We start from the raw sequence: 24,053 nt of genomic DNA on the forward strand, positions 1-24,053 counted from the left end.
CATCTCTGGAATGGAAAAGATGAAATGCGCTTTGTTCTTGCATTAGCGTCAGCACTGAGGCACAGAAGAATGGAGCGGGCCTCGCTTTGAATGTTGTGTACACCTTCGGAGAGAAAAATCACAAATCGCTTTTACATCATTCATGAAGAATCCAGACAATCAAAGATGCTGGTTTACAACTCGCGCACTCAAAAATGAGCACACACATGCGCTTAATATATAAATATACTTTAGATATCCAGTCCTTGCTGTGAGCTGCTGCGTTGACAATTCTGCAGGGATTGAGGGTGAGTCATGGAAGGAGCTTAATATTATGGGCTGCCGTCGCCTTGATGTTGCTCGGGCTAATTAAGCCTGAGACGAGCCGCTCAGGTCTGCCTGATGAGGGCGAAGAGACTGCAAGGTCCATTTGAATATATTGATAAGCCCTCAGAAGAAAGCGCTGTAAGGATGCACACTTGTTTTGGTCTTTTTCATCCGGAAGAAATAGTTGGATGATTGAAAATGATGACTCAACATCTGACAAATGTGATGATCAAATAATGGGGGTAAAAGGCACAGGCGCGTAAATTATAATGGATCTTTTACTATGCAGCAAATTTGCTTAATAGCATTCTTAAAGAGGCTCGTGTTTATATGTCAATGTGTGGCGATAATGATGCACTGAAGTACACCCATCTGCCGTTTATTACTCGTCATTGTCACCCAAGATGACAAAAAGCGTGTTGTCATTCTTTGCTTTGGCAGGATCGGCGTGTTGTGCGGGTACGCCGCCAACCAGAACCTCAGTGCTCAGGTCAAGAACATCCGACGTCTGGTCAACAGCAACATGAGGGACTTGCACGCCTTCGCCAACGACACACCAATGGTAGGATGTCATTTCTCAGCATTTCACAACAATTCCCCACATAGTTTGCCAATGTTTGATTCCATACTCCGCCTACATTAGATGGCGTGACCAAAACCCGTCTATCTGTCACATAGCTGCTTTCGATCTGGATTCATTCCATTCTCCGTCCACAATAGATGATATTGACAAAAAAAAAAAAAAAAAAAAACATTTGAAAGATCGCACTCATCTATCTAGTGTATTTGCTTCCAATTGGTCATTTGCACTTGGCCCCAAAATGCTTGCTTCAAACCAAAACTGCTGACTTCCTGTTCAGTTTCACTCATGGGTGCTTGAGATTTTCAACAAAATCTGTTTGTGTCGAATTGGGCGTAACTGGTATCTGGGACTGAATTTTTTTAAAAACGTTTGTGCTGCTGAGTGAGTTTTGGCCAGCAATAGTGTCCGGTACCTCTTAAATACATGCAGTTTACGCATTTTTTGGTGTTTCCTGTTTGCAGCAAATTAATTACCTCACCTCCCAGTATGCCACCGCCAAGAACCAAGTCCTCTACGATCTGGAGAGTAAGTCCACCCCTTGTGTACCTCCGCCCCCTAGTGGCGAGTTTCATCGCTACACATTACAATGATTTTATAATACTTACACTTGAGTCCTTCTTAACTATTTGAAATTCCCCGGAATAATGTCCCAATATGTGATTTTATCCTTTGTATTTAATTTTGATCTTAAGTTAAACCAAAAGTCACTGGAACAACAACGTTTCAATGTGGCTCCCAATTTAACTCAAGTTACCAAATACGTCTGGTTCCTTGCCTACTTTATTACTTTGGCGTGCAATTTTTTACATGACAGTTAAATGTTATTTCTACGACTAAGAACATGAAAATAAAGGCAGCCAATATGTTTGTCTGTGTGTTTTCTGATTGTATAAACTGAAAATAATACAGCACTGCCAAAAGATTAAATCTGTGGATAACCTTGTGTGTTGTATTTTTCCAAATGTCACTCATAAGTTACAAAATGTATTGTGTGTTATCTTTTAATACTTGTTTATCTCCTCTTGCTGCACAGACATAGGTCCGCTATTAGGTGGAAGGATACGAGATGCATTGGATAAGGAGGTGCACCCGGCTTTGGACGCAGTATTGAAAATGACAGGAGGTGTGTATTAGCTCTCAGGTTCATATCCTTTGATGATACCATCAGGATGGCAGCAAAACCAAAAAAAAAAAAATTGTATTATGGCTGCCAATAGAGGATGAAGGGATGTAAGGCCAACATTAGCGATAAAAATGCTTAAAAATTATGCACATATAATTTTTAAAAGTATTAAAATAATTTTACATGAATCAAGAAAAAATAATAAATCAATATTAAACAAAATAATGAATTAAAATCTATTAAAAGACAAAATTTTAAAAAACAAAAACAAAATAATGACAGAGAATGAAGTAAAATGTGATATGAAGAGGTTTTTAAAAAATTGCATAATGTATTTTTAAAAATATCGATAAAAATCTAAAAAAATGAATAGAAGTAAAATAATGATAACTCACAATTAAAATAATGAAAACATCGAATGGCATAATTGATAACAAATGTTATAAAATAATGCCAAAATTGTCAAGTAAAATTCTGAATAAAATATATTTTTACAGATGAATGTCCTAAAAATATTTGAAAAATCTCATGGAATAATGAAAATAAAAGCAATGTTAAAAAAAAGGAAAGTGAAAATGAATTAAAATCATTACAAAGAATTAATTTTGTGTTAATATTATATATATATATATATATATATATATATATATATATATATATATATATATATATATATTGTGAATTAAGTAAAAAAAAAAAAGTGTCACCCCCCAAAAAAATCATTACATAATGCAAAATAAAGATAAACTGTGAAAGCAGTCCCTTATAACAATATCTAAAAATCTGGTCTAATAATTAAGTATGGAAGATTGTTGATGACATCATAGTTTAGCCTCTTGTGTTTTGCTTTTCTTCCTTTTGGGTGGATTTTTGTGAAGTGAAAATCGACAGAGCCATTAAAGGTAAAAGGAATTGAACCATGACCTCGAGTCTGGTTCGTCCCCAGTGGTGAGCCCTTCCGAGACCCTCCCAAATCCTTGTTCCCCTCATGGCCTGTTTATGTAATAGTAAAGACCCACGTGAAAGTTAAAACTGCACTTTGCACTGTACTTATAAAACAATAGCACCCATTCCTCTTGGCTTGATCGGACCAGCTTTTTGTGAATAAAAGTTTGGATTTTTGATATGCGGTGACTGCTGTTCTACTTTTGATTCCATCTCTTTGTGTCATTTGTCTGAGTGAAGATGTAGATTTGTCATTTAGCTTCTTTCATGGTCACAGCCATCGCTATGATTAAGAAGCTTTTTGTGTGAAGATAATTTAGTCTTCAGTGACTGGTGTCATACATCATACACATTGTGTTGTTTGACAAGAAAGAGTACTGAGTCAAAACGTAGCCTAACCCTAATGCATAAATTCCGCTTGGTTTTGATTGGAATCTAGTTGGCCAGCTTTTTGAGAACAAAAGGACTATGACTTATATACTGGACAAAGTATGATGTGACCGCATGTTTTGCAAACAGTCAATCTGTTTGTGCTGTTTGACTGAGCAAATATGTCGCCTGCTATGTTAGCTTCTTGCTAGCTCGAATTCCTAACTAGATTCCTTAAAAGTCTCAGTGCAATTTGGGCGGCTTTTTACCAATAAAGGACGTTGTTTGGGAAAATCTGTGATAATTATGTTATTTTTAGCATTGTTTTATTTTCTTTAAGTTGACCAAAGTGGAGATGGAATGATATATATGGAATGAAATATGGAAAACTTAGCTTGAAACTTCTCGCTTGGTGCAGTTTTACTTACATTTTGTGAACAATTAAGTCAATTCCCCGTTTTTGTTTTTTTTTCCCTCTTCTCCTGCATCCTGAGTCCATTCAAGGATGCAAGACGACACATGCATGCCCGATCCCGTCGAAAAATGTCCACCAAGGGGCGAGTTTGTCATTTTCCAACCCTTCGCTCGTTTGTTGTGTCCCCTGGTGCTTTTAAACTTAATTTCCCTATGTACAACGACAAGAACAAAGATTTGCATCTCATTTAAAAGCTATTAAATCTTATCATTCATATCATTCTTGTTTGGGCTTAATTGCTGTTGCTGCAGATTTATGATTTATGTACATCTAGAGAAATGCTCACAACATACCTTAAATACATACAATAATTTGTAATGAATAATAATAAACTACCTAAACGCATCACTAGCAAGATGGCTGATTAGCTTGCTAGGCTTGCTTCCCAAAATATGGTCAATTTGTAGATAGATAGATAGAGATAGATAGATAGATAGATAGTTAGTTAGTTAGTTAGTGAGTTAGGTAGTTAAAACTCCCAAACAAGGTAATTAGATTGATAGTGATTGATTTTGTGCTAGCAAGAACACTATTGCTAACCAGTACAGTAGCTGGTGCCCTAACTTGCCAAAGTACGACTGGTCTAAAATAGATCATTTATTTTTATTTAGGGCCTAAAAATACATTCAAGACAATAAAGGTAATTTTCAAATGACATTTAGAAATTTGGATAAACTATACAGAAAATAGATGAATGGAAGCTCAAAACATGCTAGCAATTTAGCTGTGTCACTTTTCTTTCAAGGGATAGGTTAGTTATGTTAGCAAGATTTTGTATATGTACTTAACATATTGTGCAACTATGATGACGGATTATTCTAACACGGTGTTGTCACTCCTTAGCCATGCGTGAAACCAAGGAGGCCCTGGAGAACGTGAGTGTGTCCCTACAAGTGCTGCAGGAGGCCACGGGAAAGCTCGACTTGAACCTGAGCTTGGTCCGGGCCAACATCAAGCGCTCTCTCAACGACCCCGGTTGCCACGACGAGGAGTCAGACGCCACCTCGGCCCAGCTGTGCCGGGGCATTCGCCAGTCACTGGAGCAGCTGCACATTAGCGCCAACTTCACACGGGTACCAGACTTGCACGTTAGAATCTGACTTTTTTTAGCAGGTGTCAACGACCTTAACCCAAAATTGCATCACATTCTTAAATTTGACATTTTTTAAATATTTTATTTATCAGGCATGTGTTATTTATTATCTTTTTACAACATTTTAACAACATTTATTTCTGTTTGAATAGCGCAAGTTTATCCAACATAACCTTAATGTTTTGTGTGTTTATACAAGCGTAAGAAAAACATTTTTCACATCAATGTAAATCAAATAACTTTTTGTGTGCTTCGTTTCTAACATCAATGGATGCCTGATTGACTACATCGTAATCTCCCAACCAACATGCGTGACTAATGTTTATTTATTTGATTTTGCTGTCTTTTATTTTTTATTGTTTCAGCTTCCCAATGTGAACTCTCAGCTGGTGAAGATGAATGACGTGTTAAAAACTGACCTCAGCACCATCGTCAACAAGGTGAATGGAAAGTTTATTTGACTTGTAAGAACAAATCATGTCAGTAGGACTGCAAAAATATGCATTTTAAAAAATGGTGTTACTTCTTTTAGGGTTACGCGTCCTTAAACGACACGCCCTACATGGTGATGGTGCAGACCCGAGCTGTTGTTGACAGTAAGTCAACATAACTTAAAAATGTCTTCTCATTTTTGTCTTTTTTTTTGGGCATTTTTTTTTGTTAGTGATGATGTCCCAAGTGAAATAAGGTTTGTAAATTTTACGGCCATTAAAACAATTGTATTTTGTTTACATTGAAACTGTGTCAGGTGTGCAGAATTTGGTGGACGACATCGGCGGGAACATTGGCAACCTGTCCAAAGCGTTGCCCGTGCACAATTCCTTGTCCAACTTCACCATCTTCATCAGCCACGTCCATGCCAAGATTGAGGACCAGTATCCTGAAATTGACAAGTTGGACTTCTACAGGTCGGACCGCTGCTTTTTATGTCATCAATATCACCCAAATTTAAAGGGCGTTTCATTAAAATATGAAAATAATAAAAACTGGGTCGTTTAAAAAAATACAACTATGGATGGGCAACTGGCGACCCGGACTGAGCGGCCCCTTCATTAATCCAGTTTGTATTGTAGATCTTCTAAACATAAATTAGAAAATATATTATCAAAAATTTATTAAGAGCACATGTTTCGCGTGTATGCATGTAATTTATTAAAATGTAAAATGGCTTTTTTGTCATACGTCTGGTTAGGAAGTGCGTGGCCCTATGCCCCCCCCCCTCTCCCAAGTAACACTGTTTAAAAATTGTGCCCCCCTCCAGTATTTAAATTGCCCATCCATGACAGATGAGACAATGTCTATTTACTTGGATCATGTTTTAAAATTGTACCACTTCAAAGTTTTCTTGCATGCAGGTTAAGAATAGCACAAATGGAGGGTTGTGGGTTCGTGTTGCATTTAAATGATCCTATTTCCATTTCCCCTTTTTTTTTTTTTTTTTTTTTTTTTTTTTTTTTTTTTTGCATGTATTGTTGCGTGCGCTGTCAGGTGGACGGGCTGCGTGGCTTTGTGCTGCATGCTGGTGCTGGTGCTGGCCTTCAACTACCTAGGCCTGCTTTGTGGCACGCTGGGATACGACAAGCACGCCTCGCCTACCACGCGAGGCTGCATCTCCAACACGGGAGGCACCATGCTCATGGCGTAAGAAGCCGTCACTTTTCAAATGAATCAATCAACTCTTGCTATAAAAAAAAAAAAAAGTTGTCTTAATATATACAATAACAAGCATTGTTCGTTTTCAACTCATCCACGCTTCCGACACCTCTTCAAAGAAAAACAAATTTTAACAAAAACGTTGTATGTATTCAAATCAAAAAATGTGAAATGATTCATTTTGCATTGCTGTTCTCATGATTATTATTACGCTTGTGATGTGTGTCGTGGCCCCCAGTGGCGTGGGCTTCAGCTTCATCTTCTCCTGGCTTCTTATGGGCCTGCTGACCGCCATCTTCCTGGTGGGCGGCAACATGGAGAAGCTCATCTGCGAGCCCTTTCAAACCAAGGAACTCTTTAAGGCCAGTCATCACGTCACTAATAAACACAATATTCAACGCAACCTGGGGACGCCATTCACCTCGCTCATTGCTTCCTGACTGGTCTCCAGGTGGTGGATGCGCCATACCTGGTGAATTCCGAGTGGAGGAACTTCATCCCGGGGTACTTGTACAACGACTCGGAGCTTGAGCTCACAGCGGACAGCTTATACAGGTGAAAATCTGGAGTTTTGATATTTCAATCTCAGTATGCTTATTCATATTTCCAAAACATTTTCCCGGAGGCAGTAATGGAAATGTAACATTTATGAGGGGAAAGATCTGGTCATGACTCAATGTTACCACACGTATGACTAATTTTTTTCTCAAGTTGCCATTCTACGTCACTGTGACTTTTCCGGAAATTACTTTCGTAAAGACCTCTGATCAGATAAATTGGCCCCACAGTGTGTGGTTATAACAGAGTCGTTAAATTTTGACAATTTTTGTGGTATTGTTGATTTTTTTGGGTTTGTGTGTGTGATGTACCACTTGTTTTTTTTTCCTTTTTGTCAAAATTTGCAGTTATCTAAATTTGTCATTATTATTTTTTTTTTATTAATATTATTATTGTTTTTTTAGTCTCTGGAAAGCGCTTTGCCTTTTTTTGTGATGCCTTTCTTCTTGATCATTGTCTGAAATGACCTCATATCAGAATGATTACAATCTGACCTTTTATTAATGCTCACCCAGTTTTTCTTTGTTTTCTATAAGCACACAGGAGTAATGATTAACCTCATTATTTATTTATTTTATTTTGTCTGTCTCCTGTTTTTTCAAGTATAAATATAAAGTATATTTTGAACTCTTTTGTTAACTGCATATGTAAATATATTATACCCAGCAGTAACTCGATTTTGACTCGTTTGTTTGGTATCTTGTGCCTTTTCCAGAAATGTCTTCCTTCTCTCTTCTGAGCGAATTAAATGGCTTCTTGCATTTGTCACTTTATAGCATTTGTATTGTGTCCTGTACTGTGTACAGGGCAGTTTTTTCCCCCCTCAGAAAAGGATGAGTGGTATTCATATTTTTTTGGTGCTGTCTTAGATCATTCCTTATTTCCAAAACACTTTGAGCTGCATCGTGTCCATTTAAAGCCACTTACATAACCTAGCAGTGTAAACCGGAAGTCAGATTTACAATGAGCAGCCTTCATGCGTCTGCGGCTCATCTAAACTTCCTGTGCTGAGAGAACGTGTATGTTTTGCACTTCATGCTATGTTCGCTGGGTGGCAGCAAACGCTTTGACTAACGTTCCCTGTTTTTGTCTCACAGCACTTGCAAAGAAAACAAAGGGATCTACTCGGCCCTGCGCTTGGACAAAATATTCAACGTCTCGTCTTTCCTCAACGCCACAATGGTCAGTGAACGCAACACGAACACACTCAATCCTGATGAATGTTTCTGGATTTTTTTCTTTTTTTTTAACCTGTGGATCTTTTATTAGTGGGAACATGTGGCATGGGGGCAGCGCTTTACATAGATATTCTACAGAAATAAAAAAATAAAATAGAAAAGTAAAGCAAATAAATTAAGTGAAAAAAAATATAAAAATGTTAATTTAATTTGGTATTATGTAGTATTATTCTTCATTTTTATTTAAAATTTTAAATTACTGTACACTGATAAATTAAAAATTTTAAAATAAAATTAAACAAATTAAAATAAATGTGAAATTACAATAACATATAAGTAAAATAAATACAATAAATAAGCATATATAATTCAATACAGTAAATATACACAATTGAGGACTCAAAAGAATGTAATTATAAATAAAATACATTTGAAAAATTAATGAATTTATTTCACAAAATATTTGCATATAACATTGGCCATGCAATCAGGTGAAACACAAGGTTATGCTTTGAATATCCTGTATATGTCTGAGGGAAACAAATAGAAATTTCATTTAATTTTTATGTTTTTATTTTTATATTCACATTGTTCACATTTGTACTTCCAAATGTAGCTCGTTGCAGTATAACTAATGAAGTGAGTTATCTCAGGCGTCTTTTTTTCCTACATATTTATTTCTAAATCCCCTAATTGCTGCTTCCTCCATCTGCAGTGGAGTAAACAAAAATATTTCCTCTGGTTTTTTGTGACGGGCTTGTTGACAGTTGACAAAAGAAGTGGTGACCCTTTTGACCAGCGTGAAAATTGACCTGAGAGGGGTCATCTTGCTGGAAGCAGAGGGCAAGCAGAACCTCCTGGATTTCTCTGAGGCGGGCCTGTCGGAAACAAACTACGCAGATTACTTGGAAGAGGTGACGCAAAATGAGATTCATAGCTTTTCTCATTGACAAAAAAATGCTGAGCGCATTCCTCGAATGGATCTCAAAGTTAATTGCGTGTAAATGAAGCGAAACTAAAGCGTATAAATGTGCTTTCCCTCCCGCAGGTCAACAAAGGCGTCACAGTGGTGGACCTGCTTTCGTTTGCCGAAGAGCTGGAAGCCCAGACAGACCTGATGGTATTTAACGCCGTTATTTGAATTATTCATGTTTAATACCCCTCCGCCGGAGCGTCTCTGCCAGGCCTAGTGAGGCTTCACATGCAATAAACATGTTTGCAAATCAACACTTTCTACTTGTATACAGTGGTGGGAAGTAACAAAGTACAAATACGTGGTTACTATGCTCTTGATTGATTGAGATCTTGGTGACTGTAAGATGGAAATTTCCATCCATGGCCTTATTTTAGAAAATTGTTGGATATTTTCTGCAACAACAGTTATTTGTAGCCAATGCAAAGAAGTTGATCGCAAAGAAGTTGAGGCAGCTTGCTCATGAGTAACACAATTTTTCCCTTCCTTCGCCTCTGAATGTAAGGAAACTATTTTGTGCGCACAGAAGTTTTCTTTTACCGTGTTAGGTTATCAAAATCGGTATTCAATGAAACTGAGATTAAAAATGTGTTTTTACTTTTGCTCTTGGATGCAGGACTCAAGTTTGTTCTTCTAGTATTATACTTTTAATTTTGTAAAGCACATTGAGTTGCCTTTAGGCTTTACACGATCCGGATTTGGGAGCTGATCAGCAAATTAAATATATTTTGGCGGCTGCATTTGCAAATTTCCTTCTTGACAGATTTATTTTGAATCCATTCTCTGCTAATCACTTAAAAACTCACCCAATTAGTTTTTTGTTTTTTTTTTGTTCAAACCAAAAGCATTGTCTCAAAAATATTTCCGTAGCCTCTTGTCTCCAAGAAATTATATTTAGTCATGCCATAGTCCAATAAAAAAGCTTTGCCGCCATCTTGTGGCATCCATTAGGCCTACCAACCTTTTAAGGTGGATGTTAATTATTCGTACTAACTTTAACACTGTTAAGTGTGTAATAAAGGGTGTATTTTTGGTGTGTGTGTCATCCAGCCTCGAGGTCCTTTGCAAACGTCTCTGAAAGGTCACGTGGGAACGGTGCGGCAGCTTCACAGCCAGCAGGTTGTCCCCATGCAGCAAGCCATGGTAACACTCCAACTCACGCCACACCCACTTTCCACCTCCATTTACAGGCCCTCCCGCTTTTAATTTAGTTTTGTTGACATTTCACTCTATCAAATCAGCTGTTAGCCTCTTTTACAAAAACGCACCGTCTGTTCCAATTTCTATCTTTATGCTTGTTTTCTACTTTCAACGTCAAGAAATATGTTAGAGCCAGGGTAAGCGGACTCACAAGTGTGTCCATCTTGTGTTTTTGTCATTGTTATTTTGTGCAATGTGGAAGTCGTGTTTCCAACAAGTGGTGCAGGTACCCTGTAAGGCGGCCATAAATATTAGCATTAAAGTGATTTTTTTTTTTTTTTCTTCCCAATGACACATTTACACGTTTGTTTATTTCTTGTGTCATGCTGCTTTTCTGTTTGGCAGAGGTAATACAAGCAATACTGAACTGCACTGCTTGGTGTAAACAGGTCACTAGAGTGGTGTGTGTTTTTATGATGGCACACCTGAAAAAAATGTATCTGATTTTAAAGGGATACAGTCACAGTGTGCCGCGCGTTTGTGCGTACGTGTGTGTGTATTCTTTGAAGCAATGATTCCCATCCGCAACAATTTCACTTTAATGTGTCCACAAATTCAAATTTAAAAATAATCTATCTCAAATACTGCATACCTATTGAAATAAATGGAAATGTCATTAATCCGTTCCATCGCCCCATAAAACACCAACATTTTTTTTTTTTTGAAATAAACACACACATATATATATATATATATATATATATATATATATATATATATATATATATATATATATATATTTCTATTTCTATTATAACAGAATTGTCTGTATTATTGTTGTATTGCACTGGAGAGGGGAGCCCTCTAATCTCGTTGCACACTTGAGTACAATGACAATAAAGGGATTTCTAATTCTAATTCTAATTCTAATTAAATTTTTTTGCTAAAAAAAAAAAAGATAAGTCAGCTCATTCATGTGTCAAATTTCCACTGTACCTATATATATTTTTTGTTTGGTGGTGTGACATGAGTTTTTTTTTTATTTTATTTTTTGTTATCTATCAATAATGGTTGGGAATCACTGCATTAACGTGTGGTATTGAAGGACTTTGTGGCCAAAATGCCAACAAGCATCTACTTATCAATGTTTGACATTTTGCTTTCCTTCTCTTTGAAAGTGAAGGTCACGTTATTTATTTATGTGTCAAAACCACCTGATTTCCTCAACCAGTGACCTTTGCCACAGTTAGTCACAAGGTACATAATCCAATTATTTATGGAAAGATTATTTTCAAATCCATCCATTTTATACATACCACTTGTCTTTGTTAGCTGGAATTTACCAGCTTACCAATGGATCAAAAAGTCTTTTCATTTTGGAGCACAATCCTTCTGCATGTGTGATGTGACTAATGTGGTCACTTTTCAGCGTTTATTATTTCTGCTGAGTCATCATGATCCAGGTGTACCTCTTACTTTGACATTTCACCATGCAGCTCTTTGATTTTCTTCTTCTTATTTGTCTCCCTTGAAGAGCGCTCTGAACCAGAGTATGAGGTTCCTGGAGAGAACTGCCTCAGACCTGCCGGTAAGTCAACCATATCAGAAAGGAGCCATATTTTAGCCATTTGTTCAATAAAATTTGCCGGTTGAGAGTTAAATCAATTCAACAGGAGAGAGCTAACTATAAGCCTACGTAGCAGTCTATATCTTGTTTCTTGTCCACAGAACAAAGTCTTAGCCATACTAGATGCCATCAACGCAGCCCAGTATCTCATCTCCCAGAACGCAACACATCTTATTAACCGGGTACCGACACGACTCCCATTATAGACGTATGATATTTTATATTAAGGTAATATAATTCCTTATTTTAAATAAGTGTTTTTCCTTTCAGGAAAGTGCAAAATACGCATCAACCCTTGTGGGTTACTTCCATCAATACATCGAGTGGGTCAAGACGTCTGTAAGTCATTGTACTGTAATAACACAGTAATAATATGTAATAACATTACTGTTCAGTTATATTAATATGCAGTGTTTACCTCACCTTGATGCAGCTGGCCTTGGAGGTGGCGCCGTGCAAGCCTTTCAGCAACATGCTGGACACTGTGGAAATTATTACCTGCAGCTTCCTGGTGGACTCGATGGTATAGAATACATACAATATACGTGATATTACAAAAGCTCCAAATTAAAGGGTTTCCTTGGGTTTGGGTGAATAAAAAAACTTGAAAGATGCATAATGTTTCCTTTTTTTTTTTTGCAAATATATAGTTTGTTATAAATCTGGGGTTTGAAAAGTTGTGTTTGGCTATAGTTTAAAATTACATAAGAACATAAATTGGCGCAGCTCGTAAAAAAAATGGTAGATGTGTGAAAACTTAATTGAGCCATTTTAAAATTTTGTGAAAATTCATGGGGTGTGAAAACCTGAATTTGCCAAGTTTAAATTTTGAGAGTGTTATAAAAGGAACTCATTTCTTTTGAATACGAATAGAACATGAAGGGTTTCTCAGAAAACATCTGTGGGTGTAATTCATTTGAAAGATAAATTAACAAAAATTAAATACTTCTTTGGGGGCTGTAATTGTATTTGGCAATTTTTCAACTTTTTTTGGCCTGAAAATGAATGTGCATTTCTCTTCAAATGTGATGAGAAAGCGTTTTATAGGGGTGCAGGTCTGTTATGTCTTAACAAATTTTCAGCAAAAAATATATATATATTGTAAAAATATCCCAACTTCTATTATCCAATAGTAATGCCTAACGGATGTTTTTTGTGCAGAACGTGTTCTGGATGGGTCTGGGCTGCAGCACACTCTTCCTCATCCCAAGCATTGTGCTCGCCGTCAAGTTGGCCAAGTTCTACCGCCGGATGGACACGGAGGACGTTTACGACGAGTGAGTGCTTTAACTCTTTTTTTTTTATTGTCACACTGCAATGTCGGATTAAAGTCATAGCACACTCAAAAAAAAAACCAAATGTGTTTGAAATGCTCCACCTGATAATTCCTCTTTAACCCTCCTGTTATGGTTGTTTGTTTTTTTTAATACACTAAATGTGTCCCGCTGTATTTTTAATCATCCAAATCAGAGATGGGCACCAGGTGCAGCACGCGGCCACACTCTGAGTGGCCCTTGATTAATTAAAAAAGAGATACACCCGGCACTTGCCAGGCCATACCTGGTCAAGATCTTCGAAAAACCTCAAACATCTCATTTTAAAACGGGTCAATTTGACCCCGAAAATAACAGAAGGGTTTGAAATGCTGCCGTCCTGCATTCATTTGAGAATTACTTTTGAGTGACAGCTTCCCTAACTCTTTCTTTTCCGACTTTTATCTCCTCCTTCCTCGTAGCTCCTCCGTTTCCGGGACTTGGCATTTTACTTTGTGATAACCATTTCTACAATTTCCATCATCCAGCTCATCCTTCATCCTCTCTTTTTTGCTTTTGGCATCTCCTCCTCCTTCTCTTCTTCTTGGCACTCTGCACTTTACAAAGGCATGTTCCTTTAGTAACCTGGTGGGAGAGGGATAGCGACTTCCTGACGCATTCCATCGAACATTATTTGTGCTTTTGTTTTTTGCCATTCAAACGCCCATTTCTGCTTTTTACCGTTGAATTGTTTACTACTACTAATTCTTGGTGCTGGTTTTTGGGTTGAAAAGTGTCCCTTAGCTTTCACTGAAGGGCTCTCGCAATCGCGACCTTACAAAAGCTTGACTGTGTATCGCTGTAATTAATACAAAAGAAAATGGTTCCCCCCCCCCCCTCCCCTTGAAAAGGAACAGAAGTCTGCCACGTGTTTCATCTCACATCTTTCATTCTTTTGTTTGTATGCAATGTTTTGTTTTCAGTATGGAAAGTGGTAATAATGGTTATCATAGCGAGCCCCCGCAAGGCATCCTAAATCCCCCTGTGACCAGGTAAATACGCTCGTTGGTATGCCAGTGCATGCAATATGGTGGCGGGAGCATGCGCACAAGCACACACACACAAATTGTAATCATCTGACTTAATTTTGATTTCTGAGATATTCAGACTATGCAGCCAACAAAGTACACATCTGACCTTGAGGCAGACAACGCCGTCTGTTGATTTTTAAGGCGATTCGTCTGATTTTGCGTAAAGATGAATAGCCTACATTTATCTTGATTAGTTTTTTTTTTTTTTTTTAGGGATTTTATTGACTATGCAGTGTTATCCATAGTTTACATTTCTGGCTGAAGTTTGATTATTGAGGGATTGTAAAGGGTATGCAAACAACAACATAGCTTTTATCTGGATTATTTTTATTTATTTATTTATTTTTTAAAGGACTCAACTGACTGTGGGCCAACCACATATCTTTAGCCAGCCTGCCTTCCCTTCAACTGACGATATGGATGACCTCATAACTTTAACTTTAGTCCACTGGATTAGTTTTGTGGAATTTACAGTCAACCGCGTTGCGTTACTCGCAGCCTGCATTTGTCTGAATTTACTTTGGATTTATGAATGATTCTAAGGCGATGCAGACGACCACGTAGCATTTATCTGGGTCACTTTTTTACTTCTTTTTTTTTTTTTTCGTTTGTTGCAATTCAACTCACTAGTCAGATGATCACATCGCTTTATCCTTAGCCTGATTTAAACTTTTTGTTTTCTTTTGAGGGATACAAATGACTCTGCGGATGACAGCATAACTTTATCCGGGACTTGCATTTGTCTGGGTTAGTTTGGGTTTCAAATCTTATAATATGCTTCAACCCTTCCGGATAATGCCGCTAAAAGCGTATCGCAAGCTGTGATGTTTGCTAGCCCGAGGCTGAGCAGATCTGTGTTTGTTGAACTCAGTACTAAACATTTCATTAGAAGAATTGCAAATTTAAATACATGTTCCATTACATCGCAATTAAATGCAATTGCGAAGAAAACATGAACATAACATCAAAACGTGCTCCTAAGGAATTGTGCGTGAATCCGTTCTTCCATTCCGTTGCTGCTGAATGTTTTGCTTTTTGCGGGTTGGCGGCGCTGCTTTACGGTGTCACTAACATCTTGCAATTCCACATTGGAAATGTGCCACCAAATCACTCTTTCCTCTCGTTTAGAGTCAGCCAAAATCCGATGAATGTGCACCTGATCCTTTTGTTCCCAGAGAGGCAAGCATGGCGAAAGATTGGGATTGGGCTTCTTTTTTCATTTCCTCTTTAATCTCATAAGAAAGTAACTGCATGTTTTTTTGTTTGGTTTTTGGGGGCCTGGGGCTGGATTGCGTGGGAGTTTGTACTTACCGTAATTTCAGGCAGAGAGCAAAACATGTTAAAATAACAAATAAATAAAGAATTCTTAATTAGCACAATTCATCATAAAACTGTCAGGTTTTATAGATGAAAATTTGTTTGAAATTAAAAATCAAAGGAAATAAAATGCTTTTTCAAGCAATATCGTGTGTGTGTGTGTGTGTGTGTGCGTGCGGGTGTCGGTGTATTACAAAAAAAATTAAATCTTGAATTAAAAAATAAAAAAACATGCGTTTTGACCTCAGTAAGCTTCTGTTTGTCTGTAAGCTTGAAAGTGAAAATAAAATATAATGGAAGTTGAAACGTATGATGTACAAAAAAAGCACTCTCACTGCAAAAAATTAAAATCTGAAAACTGACATTTCAAACCATATAATATCCAAATTAAATATTTGTTCATTTTTATTTTTCAATGGCAGTGCTTTTTTGGATGACACTTCTTTTTTCATGATTTGCTCTTTCGCCTAATAAGCTTCTTGTTTTAATCCCTAAAGGTGTTTTTTTTTTTTTTTCCCCTCCTGTGTGTGGCTGCTAATGTTGTTGTTCCTGTGCTAGCATCCCAACGTACGATACCATGAACAGGTTCCCGCGGGCCTCGGCTCCTCCGAGGCACATCGACTGGTGACCGAGAGCCCATATTTTCTTGTGGCTCCCGACAGGTACTTGGTTTTTTTTTTTGTTTTTTTGTTTTGCGTCTGATTTGCATTTTTTTTTGGGGGGGGGGGGGGGGTTAAAAGAACACCTTCTCACAGCATGGATCCCCACAGTAACTTTTTCTAACTAAATAATGAGCGTTCCTCAACCCTTTCACTACCATTGACAGCTTTTTACTGGACTTATTTAATCTTGCATAACATTTCAAATTTGTGTAAATTTACAAATATTTTCTCTTTCTTGACTTTTTTCATATCTCTTTATTACCTTTTACTTCTACATTTTCCTAACATTTCCTGTTAAAAATATGCAGAAATAATCAGTTAATTCCGATTTTTCTCCTAAATCTTTTTCCCGACTTTGTTCTTATGAATTGACGTGATGACTTTTTTCCTCCAGTATAACGTTTTCATGTAGAGATTTGATGTTATTCTCTCAAAATTCTGACTATTTTTGTGTAATATTCTGACAATATTGATGGAGTTTTGTTTTTCTAAAATTACACATTTTCAACCATATACTACTAACATTTCTGTTAAATGTAAACATGCATTTTTTTTAATTAAAAAATATTCTTTCACACTAACAAAAGACTTAATTTTTGTAACATTCCAGTTTTTGGGGTCATAATACTTTATTGTTGCAGCCTCTGCCCATCCTTTCATGTATAATTAATCCTCCTCGCTCTTTTTATTCCAACTAACCGTAATTCTTCATTTTAGCTTCTTTTAGGCTGTTTCTTCCCTTGAGGTTGACATCATGGTGAGACTCATTATCATGTCCTGATTTTCTTTTGATGTAAACGCTGCATGAGGACATTTTCATCTCTTGTTTTTTTTGTTATTTTGCATGAATCTTATTTCACATATTTGATGTGGTCCTCGATGTTGTCGTCTAAGTTTCATGGTGCCAAAGTGGCCATTTTACATGGCTAAAATGGAAATGTCCAAGTGAATTACAAACATGCACACACCCTCACTCACATTCCCTAAATGATACATATTACTCAGCGCGCTCTCGTTTATTTCTGGGTGTCGGTGAACGTCGTAAAGATAAACGAGAAGCCGTCCACGTGCAGCCAAACGATCGTGGTTTTATGTTGATGTATTGAATTTTGGAACGCGACAAAGAAGCACTGCCAAGAGAAACTTCACAAAAATGGAGTATTAAAACATGTTTTAACATTCCCATAGAAATGACGTTTTCGGAACATAAAGGATATTTTGTCTGAACACTATAACCTTTTTCTTCTGAAATGATTTTCTCGTGAATTTTATTTTTTGTAATTTCCAACATGTATTGCTTTTAATATTCTTTTCATACCCGTTTTGACTAAATGCAAGGAAAGTCTTATGATTATTAGCCAGGAGCCCTCCAAATAATAAGTGACGTTTTTTTTTCCTGACAAAGACATCATTTATTTCTTCTATAACATTTTACAGCTCGAGCTGCTCAACTCCCAAACTTCATAAGCAATTATTGCAGCTTATTTGAAACATGATGCCAAAGTCTAATTCTGTCATGTTCATCTCCACAGCTGCCACGAACTTCACTGGAATTAAAAATAAAAGATCTGCACGGTGAGTTGTCTGCTCTTTGTTTTTATTTTATTTGGTGCGATAGATTCCCTGGACGAGCACAACAGGTTTCGATTGTTTGGATCGATGGTCGCTAATAAAACCTTGAGAGGCCGCACTATTCACACGACCATTTAACAAGCAATTTGCTCCTCGATGGACCCTGAACAAATCAATTTATGTCTACACACCATGAAAAGCGATTCATTAACAGCTTTTGCCTCAATAGTGTTGGGGATGATAAGTTGAAAATGGAAAATGACAATGTTGGCTTTACTTGAATGAATATGAAAAAATAAAAAGGATAGCGACTTTCTGGCGAGTGAGTCTATTTTTCGCCCAAAGTCAGTTGGAACAGCCTCCAGCAACCTCCTGCGACTCTGTATTGCAGGTGTCCTCAATCCTGTTCCTCTGGGCCGGTGTCCTGCCTGTTTTTCCATCTCTCCAATGCTGCACACCTGTTTCAAGCGATCAGATAATCAACAAGAGCTGCAGAAACTCGATCACGATCCTGATCATTTGAATGAGGTCTGTTGCAACACACAGAGATGGAAAACAGACAGGACACCAGCCCACGAGGAACAGGATTGAAGACCTCTGCTGTATAGGATAAGCGAGGTTGAAGATGACAACTGACACAAATCTGATTTTTTTTTTTTCTTTTCTTATAATACCACAACAAATCCTTCGAACCTTTATAAACCTTCTGATAATATAACTCGTAACATTGCTGTGCCTGTGAAATTATGACTTAATTCTACTATTATGATTTTTTTTTTCATTCCAGTTACTTCAATTTCATACTATTTGTTCTTATAGGAAACAAGAGTCAACAAAACTCAAAAAAAGGATGTTTCTGTCTCAGCGAAGAACTTTCTGAGCACTTTCAAAGTGTTTTCATCATTATCATCCTTCCTGCCGGATATCAACAGGCTGCCGCCTAGCTGTTTACATTTCTTTGGAGGAAAAAAAATCTGAAGTGGACTGCAACATTTTCTTTACGACAACAAAGTAGCCACGGAAAGGTAACGACATGCTGCTAAAGGACTTGGTAATGTTTGCTTCGTTATTCTTGAGGACGACGGATGTTTTGTTTGCAGCATGTTGACATCAACACAATGGGGGAAAAAAATGGACAAAGTGGAGCTAGCATGACTTTTAAATGTTTACAATAACACACAAAGTAACGGCATCCTTGTGGATAATTTGAGGCTTGTTGTGATAAAGACTGGTTGCCTTTCTCGTTGGCATTTGCTGCTTTTTAAAGGGACCGTTTGTCCTGCGATGTGCTTACGCCATTTTCAAAGTTCATGAACTTTGTCAGAATATTTTTAGAGGAGCCTTCTTTTTTTTTTTTTTTTTTTTTTTATGCTAAAGCTGTATGCTCGTCATTTTCTGTGCTTCAGCAAATTTTACCGAACTCTCTGTGATGAAATTTGAATTTAGACTCCGTCCGATGTCGTTGATGAGATTTGTTTTGTACGCAGAACAAAGGTTGCTGTTCTATTCAGATTGGCTTCAAATTTTGCATGTTGATTACAATACTTCAGATCTCCATGTGGACCAAAAACAATATATTGTCCTTCCGTTTTGATGAAGTTGTGAATTTTTTTTCAATTACATTTAAATAATTTAAAAAAGAAAAACAAGTCAATGTTTTCATTTTGGTTCGTTTAAAGTTTTCTCGAGGCTCTTTTCCTTACATTTATTTAGTTAAACCAAAGAGTGACTTTTCGTTCATGAAATTAAATATTTGACATGACAAATTAGATCTCGATATTGAAAAATATATGGATATAGAATGGAAAAACAATTTGACTTTTTTTTTTTAGGTTATTAAATACACATCCAACCCCTCCAATAAACCTCAGGACCTTTTTTATTGATAACTCAAATGGAGAACAATCACAAATAAACAATCAATACACCCTCAAATCAATCAAAAGCCGAATTATATTGCCGATAGGTATTTTTATAAACGTAGTTTCTTTTCAAATTCCTTTGCATTATTTTTTTCTTCAACATTTATGTCTCTTTGGTGAATTAACAACAGCGACAAAGTGGAGAAATAGTTCTCAAGCCAAATCTTTTTTTTTTTTTACATTGGATCTCAGGATTTTCCCTCTAATATTTGATTTTTTTTTTCTAATCGAAACGACATGGATACATTTATCGAATAATGAGCTAGAGCAAGCGAATGTATTCCAGTTTGTTTGTTTTTCATTTTGTACATTGTACGCTAATGCTAACATGTCCTGCTAACATATCGCTTATGCGTTTACAGGCTAGTTGCTGTTGATGTTAAAATAAAAATACACTCTAGACAATCTGTTCCTGATACAATAAGCGATTTTGGAAAAAAACGAAATACATAAGGGGAAACGAGCAAAATGACACCTTCTGGTTGCAACAGCAAGCTAGTGCCTATTTTTTCATCAAAAAGTACCAATCTTGTACCAACAAAATGAACTCGGCCACCTTTAGATCTATTTGAAACAAAAGGTCATCTTGAGTTGAAACAATTATAAAAATGTCTGTATTTAATCGATTCATAGTTTTCAGAAAGTTTTAACTCAACTGTTAGCTTCTGTTTCTGCTACAGTAGATCCTCGACAAACTTGAAGGACTCATTAATTTTTATTAGTTTATCACAATGTTTGGGTACCCAAGCTAACCGCAATTAGCTACTAGCTAATAAGATAGCAGTTCCTTTTTCTGCATCCAGTTGAATTAAATGAAAGAGTTCCGCATATACATTTTTCTGCTTCAATATATAAACTGTGAATAAAGTTTTCTTGTTTTCCTTTCAGCTTGCAATTATTTTCTCCAGTCTTTCTTTGTTGTATTTGTTATAGAGTGTATTTGTGCATATTTAAGTGAATAAATTTTTTAACTAATTAATCTAAAAATTTACAGCATTAATTGCGATTAATCACATTTTTCTATTACTATTTATTTGTGAAGCTTGTAACAGATATTTACTTGAATAATATCTTGGAATGGATGTAAAATCATCAAATATGAAGTATATTTGAATTCAAAGATGTTTCGAATAGCTGTCTTTGATCCTTGAATATGATCTAAACAGAGTCATCATCTTAACAGGCATTTTTCTTAAAAACATTTCTGAAAAATCACTAGTCTTTTATTTTTAGGAGGTGAATTTTAGTCCTGATGTTTGAACTTTTTACAAATATGTGATATAAGTGCCAATGTTCAGCTGGATCATGTGTCTCTTAAACGTTTTTTTAATTACCAAAAATATTCATAATATTAATAATAATAATAATACAAAAACTGAAAGTTTAGAGATAGTTGAGGAGCTTTTCTGTATGGAGTCACCGAAGGGGAAAACGTGAGGAGAGGACTTGTATGCATGACCAGGTAAGGTAACGCCTCCTCTTGCATATTCATTGACACAAGCACACTACCCAGGTGAGAGGATGAGAGGTATTGCACACTTGAAAGGCGCAGTGCACACTCTGAGTCAACCAGGTTGTTCATTTATTTGTGTGCTTACTGTGCTATGGGGATTGCACACTAACGCTTTAGTATATCTGGCCCAAACACTCTATCCAAATGTTCCTGGCCCAGCCCTTGTGTCAAATTGTAGATCCCATTGTGGCTCGCAAGTCAAAAAGTTTGCCCACTGGCGATTCATTTCCACATGGACTCACTCATTCACACACGTGTTATGATTGAGTATGTAAGGGTGTGAGTATGTGAATAGAGTATATGTACAGTATTCATGTGTACGTGCACCACATTGAACTGCGTTGTTAATATTACTAACTTATTGGTGTGAACAGATCCACAAAATGGATCCTGGCCAGCTGAGCTTACGCGTGCATTTTTGTAATGTATTTTAGGCTGTCTGCTTCACCGAGCAATCGAGTATAGATGCAGTTCCCGTCTGCACCGTTAAGTGTCGCTGTTGCTTAAACGAAGAGGCCGCAACAGTAGCTGCTTTCACAAGGCTTTATCACATTTTAATTTTTATATCAAAGTGGATTCGCTACAGCCTTGTAACATAATAATACCACTTATGCAACGCAGAACTTTGTTTATAGTCATATTACGGGGAAACAAAGACGTGGGCGTGAAGTGTGTGTAAACGTGAAGGTGAGGGTATGATTTTTTTTTCTTTTTTTGCAAATTGCTTCAAAATGAAGCGAGGCACTGTGATTGGCTGGCAACCAGTTCAGGGTGTACCCCGCCTACTGCCCGAAGATCACTGGGATAGGCTCCAGCGCCCCGATAGGCGGCTTGGATAACGGCTGGATGGAGGGAGGAGCAAGGCATACAAGCAAAAGTTCACGTCGGAACATTTTTCGGTGGATTTGTATTGTTAGGGTAGGTTTCATTAAGTTTCCCAGAAGTTTTCTTTTGGTAAATGTAACTTATACGGTATTATGTTATTGTTTCAGTAGAGAAACAATTTCTAGAATTTAAGTGGCTAATGTACAAATATGTTTTGACTGAACATGATATTGTGACTTGACTTATGATTTGCTTAACCCAAATCAAGACTTGCTTGAAATTTAAAGGAAACTCGGCTTGAATTGCTTGCTTTTTGCCACAGTAACTTGACATTTGCTTGAAATTTGACCGTAAAGACTTGAAACTTATGACTTGCACACGTTTGACTTTCTCCCGCTTCTGTTCTTTGTCAGTCCTCTTCCAGGCAGTATTGATGGCTTTCGTCTCCAAGATGATCCTACTGCTGTTTCTCATGTGCCTCTGTGAGCACTTGGCGTTGGTGAGCAGTCACAAGGTGCATAAAAGTGGCCGAAGAACCAACAAGGATGGCCGCAAGGCAACAAAAAAGTCAACCTCGCGACCTTTTCGGGGAAGTGACAAGCGTGGGTGTAACTGGGTTGCATCAGGCGAGGGCCACGACATCACCCTGGCGGTCACCTGCGCTGATCGCGAGTCCGCTTTTGTCTGCGAGTACACGGCTATGCCCTCCTCATGTCCCCGCTATGTCACCGACTCCAAACTGTACTGGAAGCAGATGGCACGGGCGCTCAGGAGGCACGCGGGTTTGTGCCGGGCGGGCAGTGCACCCGTTCGGGCGGCGGTGTGTAGGGGTGCACCCCCGGAGGCTCACTTCAGACTTCGGACCACAGAAGCTCCACCCACTACCTCGTTGAAGTCTTGTATCCCTGAGAACAGGAAGTTGGCCCAGGAGTACTGCAAAGAGGCCTGGTCTGATTTTTGCACCTTTTTGTTCACTATGGTGCAAAGTGATGCATGCTGAGAAATCAAGATTAGCTAATTGGTAATTGGCCTTAGACGGGCTAACGGATCACAGTCGTGGTGTTGTAACACCTTAAGCGACGCATTTAGATGGAGAATAAAACAACACTCACAGTTATATAGTCTTTCTCCTTAACTATTATTACTGCGACTTACTGAGTCAGTTGTAACCGTCTTTTTTGTAATTGAGTGTCTGTATTATACGGCTCTCTACAGACCAGGTCGAGGAGGAAGGAGTGTGGGTAAGATGCATACTTTCAGGGATTGTGAGTTTGAGAATTAACCGACATTAATGTGAATCCTGAAAGCTGTTTAAAGTACAGAGGAGATTAGGGTCAGTGTATTAAAAGTGTTCGAGAATGGAGTTGGGGTTGTCTGCGTATGGTTATGGTGGAGAGTTTGAGTAAGGGGTTTGTAAACGTTTGTCGTCACGTAATGTAGCGTAAGAGTTAGACCACGAATAGGCCACTTAAAAGCTGGAGGGGGCCTCAAAATTTTCAACTGGGCGGGGCTACTAAGGACCACGCATTTCCTAAAGTGCTATTTTGAATATGAACAAAATATGTTGTCTTAATATATTTTATTTTTGATAATACATTTTCGAAGCTTGCTTCAGAGCAACAAAATTATGGGGACCTCTCTCATTGCGAAGGCTTCAATCTTCAGACTCAGACTGGTTATGATGAAAGTAATCATTTGTCCAATGTTATAATTGTGTTGATTTGCTTTTTGTTGCCATAATTTTGATTGTTTTTTCTGGTGCTACATTGTAATTTCTGTATAATGCAAAGCATATTGAAAAAAAAAATCTTGTCTTTTGTGATTTTTTTCCCCTTAGTGTGCGTGTGTTTTTTGGCACAACATGTCTAAGCACAG

At 37.4% G+C, this 24,053-nt stretch overlaps 2 protein-coding genes across 17 annotated transcripts in view; both read left to right on the forward strand.

Annotated features, from left to right (window-relative positions):
* The window catches only part of prom1a (prominin 1a), a 41,631-nt gene extending 22,633 nt beyond the window's left edge, over nucleotides 1-18,998 (forward strand). For 2 of the 16 annotated variants that reach the window (XR_015842823.1, XR_015842827.1), the window contains 26 exons: nucleotides 748-868; nucleotides 1,351-1,414; nucleotides 1,923-2,012; nucleotides 2,891-2,914; nucleotides 4,645-4,874; nucleotides 5,260-5,334; nucleotides 5,427-5,490; nucleotides 5,643-5,802; nucleotides 6,383-6,535; nucleotides 6,786-6,909; nucleotides 6,999-7,102; nucleotides 8,203-8,287; nucleotides 9,051-9,197; nucleotides 9,332-9,403; nucleotides 10,307-10,399; nucleotides 10,576-10,593; nucleotides 11,931-11,984; nucleotides 12,125-12,205; nucleotides 12,294-12,362; nucleotides 12,457-12,546; nucleotides 13,185-13,300; nucleotides 14,260-14,328; nucleotides 16,243-16,346; nucleotides 17,064-17,103; nucleotides 17,879-17,921; nucleotides 18,738-18,998. Coding sequence is in view for 4 of the 16 variants with exons in the window: in XM_088293214.1 (XP_088149340.1) it covers nucleotides 748-868; nucleotides 1,351-1,414; nucleotides 1,923-2,012; nucleotides 2,891-2,914; nucleotides 4,645-4,874; nucleotides 5,260-5,334; nucleotides 5,427-5,490; nucleotides 5,643-5,802; nucleotides 6,383-6,535; nucleotides 6,786-6,909; nucleotides 6,999-7,102; nucleotides 8,203-8,287; nucleotides 9,051-9,197; nucleotides 9,332-9,403; nucleotides 10,307-10,399; nucleotides 10,576-10,593; nucleotides 11,931-11,984; nucleotides 12,125-12,205; nucleotides 12,294-12,362; nucleotides 12,457-12,546; nucleotides 13,185-13,300; nucleotides 14,260-14,328; nucleotides 16,243-16,312 (2,173 nt within the window). In the remaining 12 variants the exon portion in view is untranslated. Of the gene's footprint in view, nucleotides 1-747; nucleotides 869-1,350; nucleotides 1,415-1,922; nucleotides 2,013-2,890; nucleotides 2,915-4,644; nucleotides 4,875-5,259; nucleotides 5,335-5,426; nucleotides 5,491-5,642; nucleotides 5,803-6,382; nucleotides 6,536-6,785; nucleotides 6,910-6,998; nucleotides 7,103-8,202; nucleotides 8,288-9,050; nucleotides 9,198-9,331; nucleotides 9,404-10,306; nucleotides 10,400-10,575; nucleotides 10,594-11,930; nucleotides 11,985-12,124; nucleotides 12,206-12,293; nucleotides 12,363-12,456; nucleotides 12,547-13,184; nucleotides 13,305-13,758; nucleotides 16,347-17,063; nucleotides 17,160-17,878; nucleotides 17,923-18,737 lie in introns of those variants that run through there. The other 14 variants (XR_015842826.1, XR_015842829.1, XR_015842828.1 and 11 more) reach the window with 12 other exon arrangements.
* A 3,117-nt stretch (nucleotides 18,999-22,115) lies between these two features.
* Nucleotides 22,116-23,709, forward strand: fgfbp1a (fibroblast growth factor binding protein 1a). Its single transcript, XM_088294704.1, has 2 exons — nucleotides 22,116-22,271; nucleotides 22,592-23,709. The coding sequence occupies exon 2, from the start codon at nucleotides 22,612-22,614 to the stop codon at nucleotides 23,176-23,178; it is 567 nt and encodes a 188-aa protein (XP_088150830.1). The 5' UTR covers nucleotides 22,116-22,271; nucleotides 22,592-22,611; the 3' UTR covers nucleotides 23,179-23,709.
* The last annotated feature ends 344 nt before the right edge of the window (nucleotides 23,710-24,053 follow it).

This window comes from Idiotropiscis lumnitzeri, chromosome 4 (genome assembly GCF_059441095.1).
Source record: "Idiotropiscis lumnitzeri isolate Australia: NSW breed Sydney's pygmy pipehorse chromosome 4, RoL_Ilum_1.0, whole genome shotgun sequence".
NCBI classification, from domain to species: Eukaryota; Metazoa; Chordata; class Actinopteri; order Syngnathiformes; family Syngnathidae; genus Idiotropiscis; species Idiotropiscis lumnitzeri.

Coding starts and splice junctions, on each gene's coding strand:
- fgfbp1a (XM_088294704.1), top strand. CDS start 22,612: ATGGCTTTCGTCTCCAAGATGATCCTACTGCTGTTTCTCATGTGCCTC.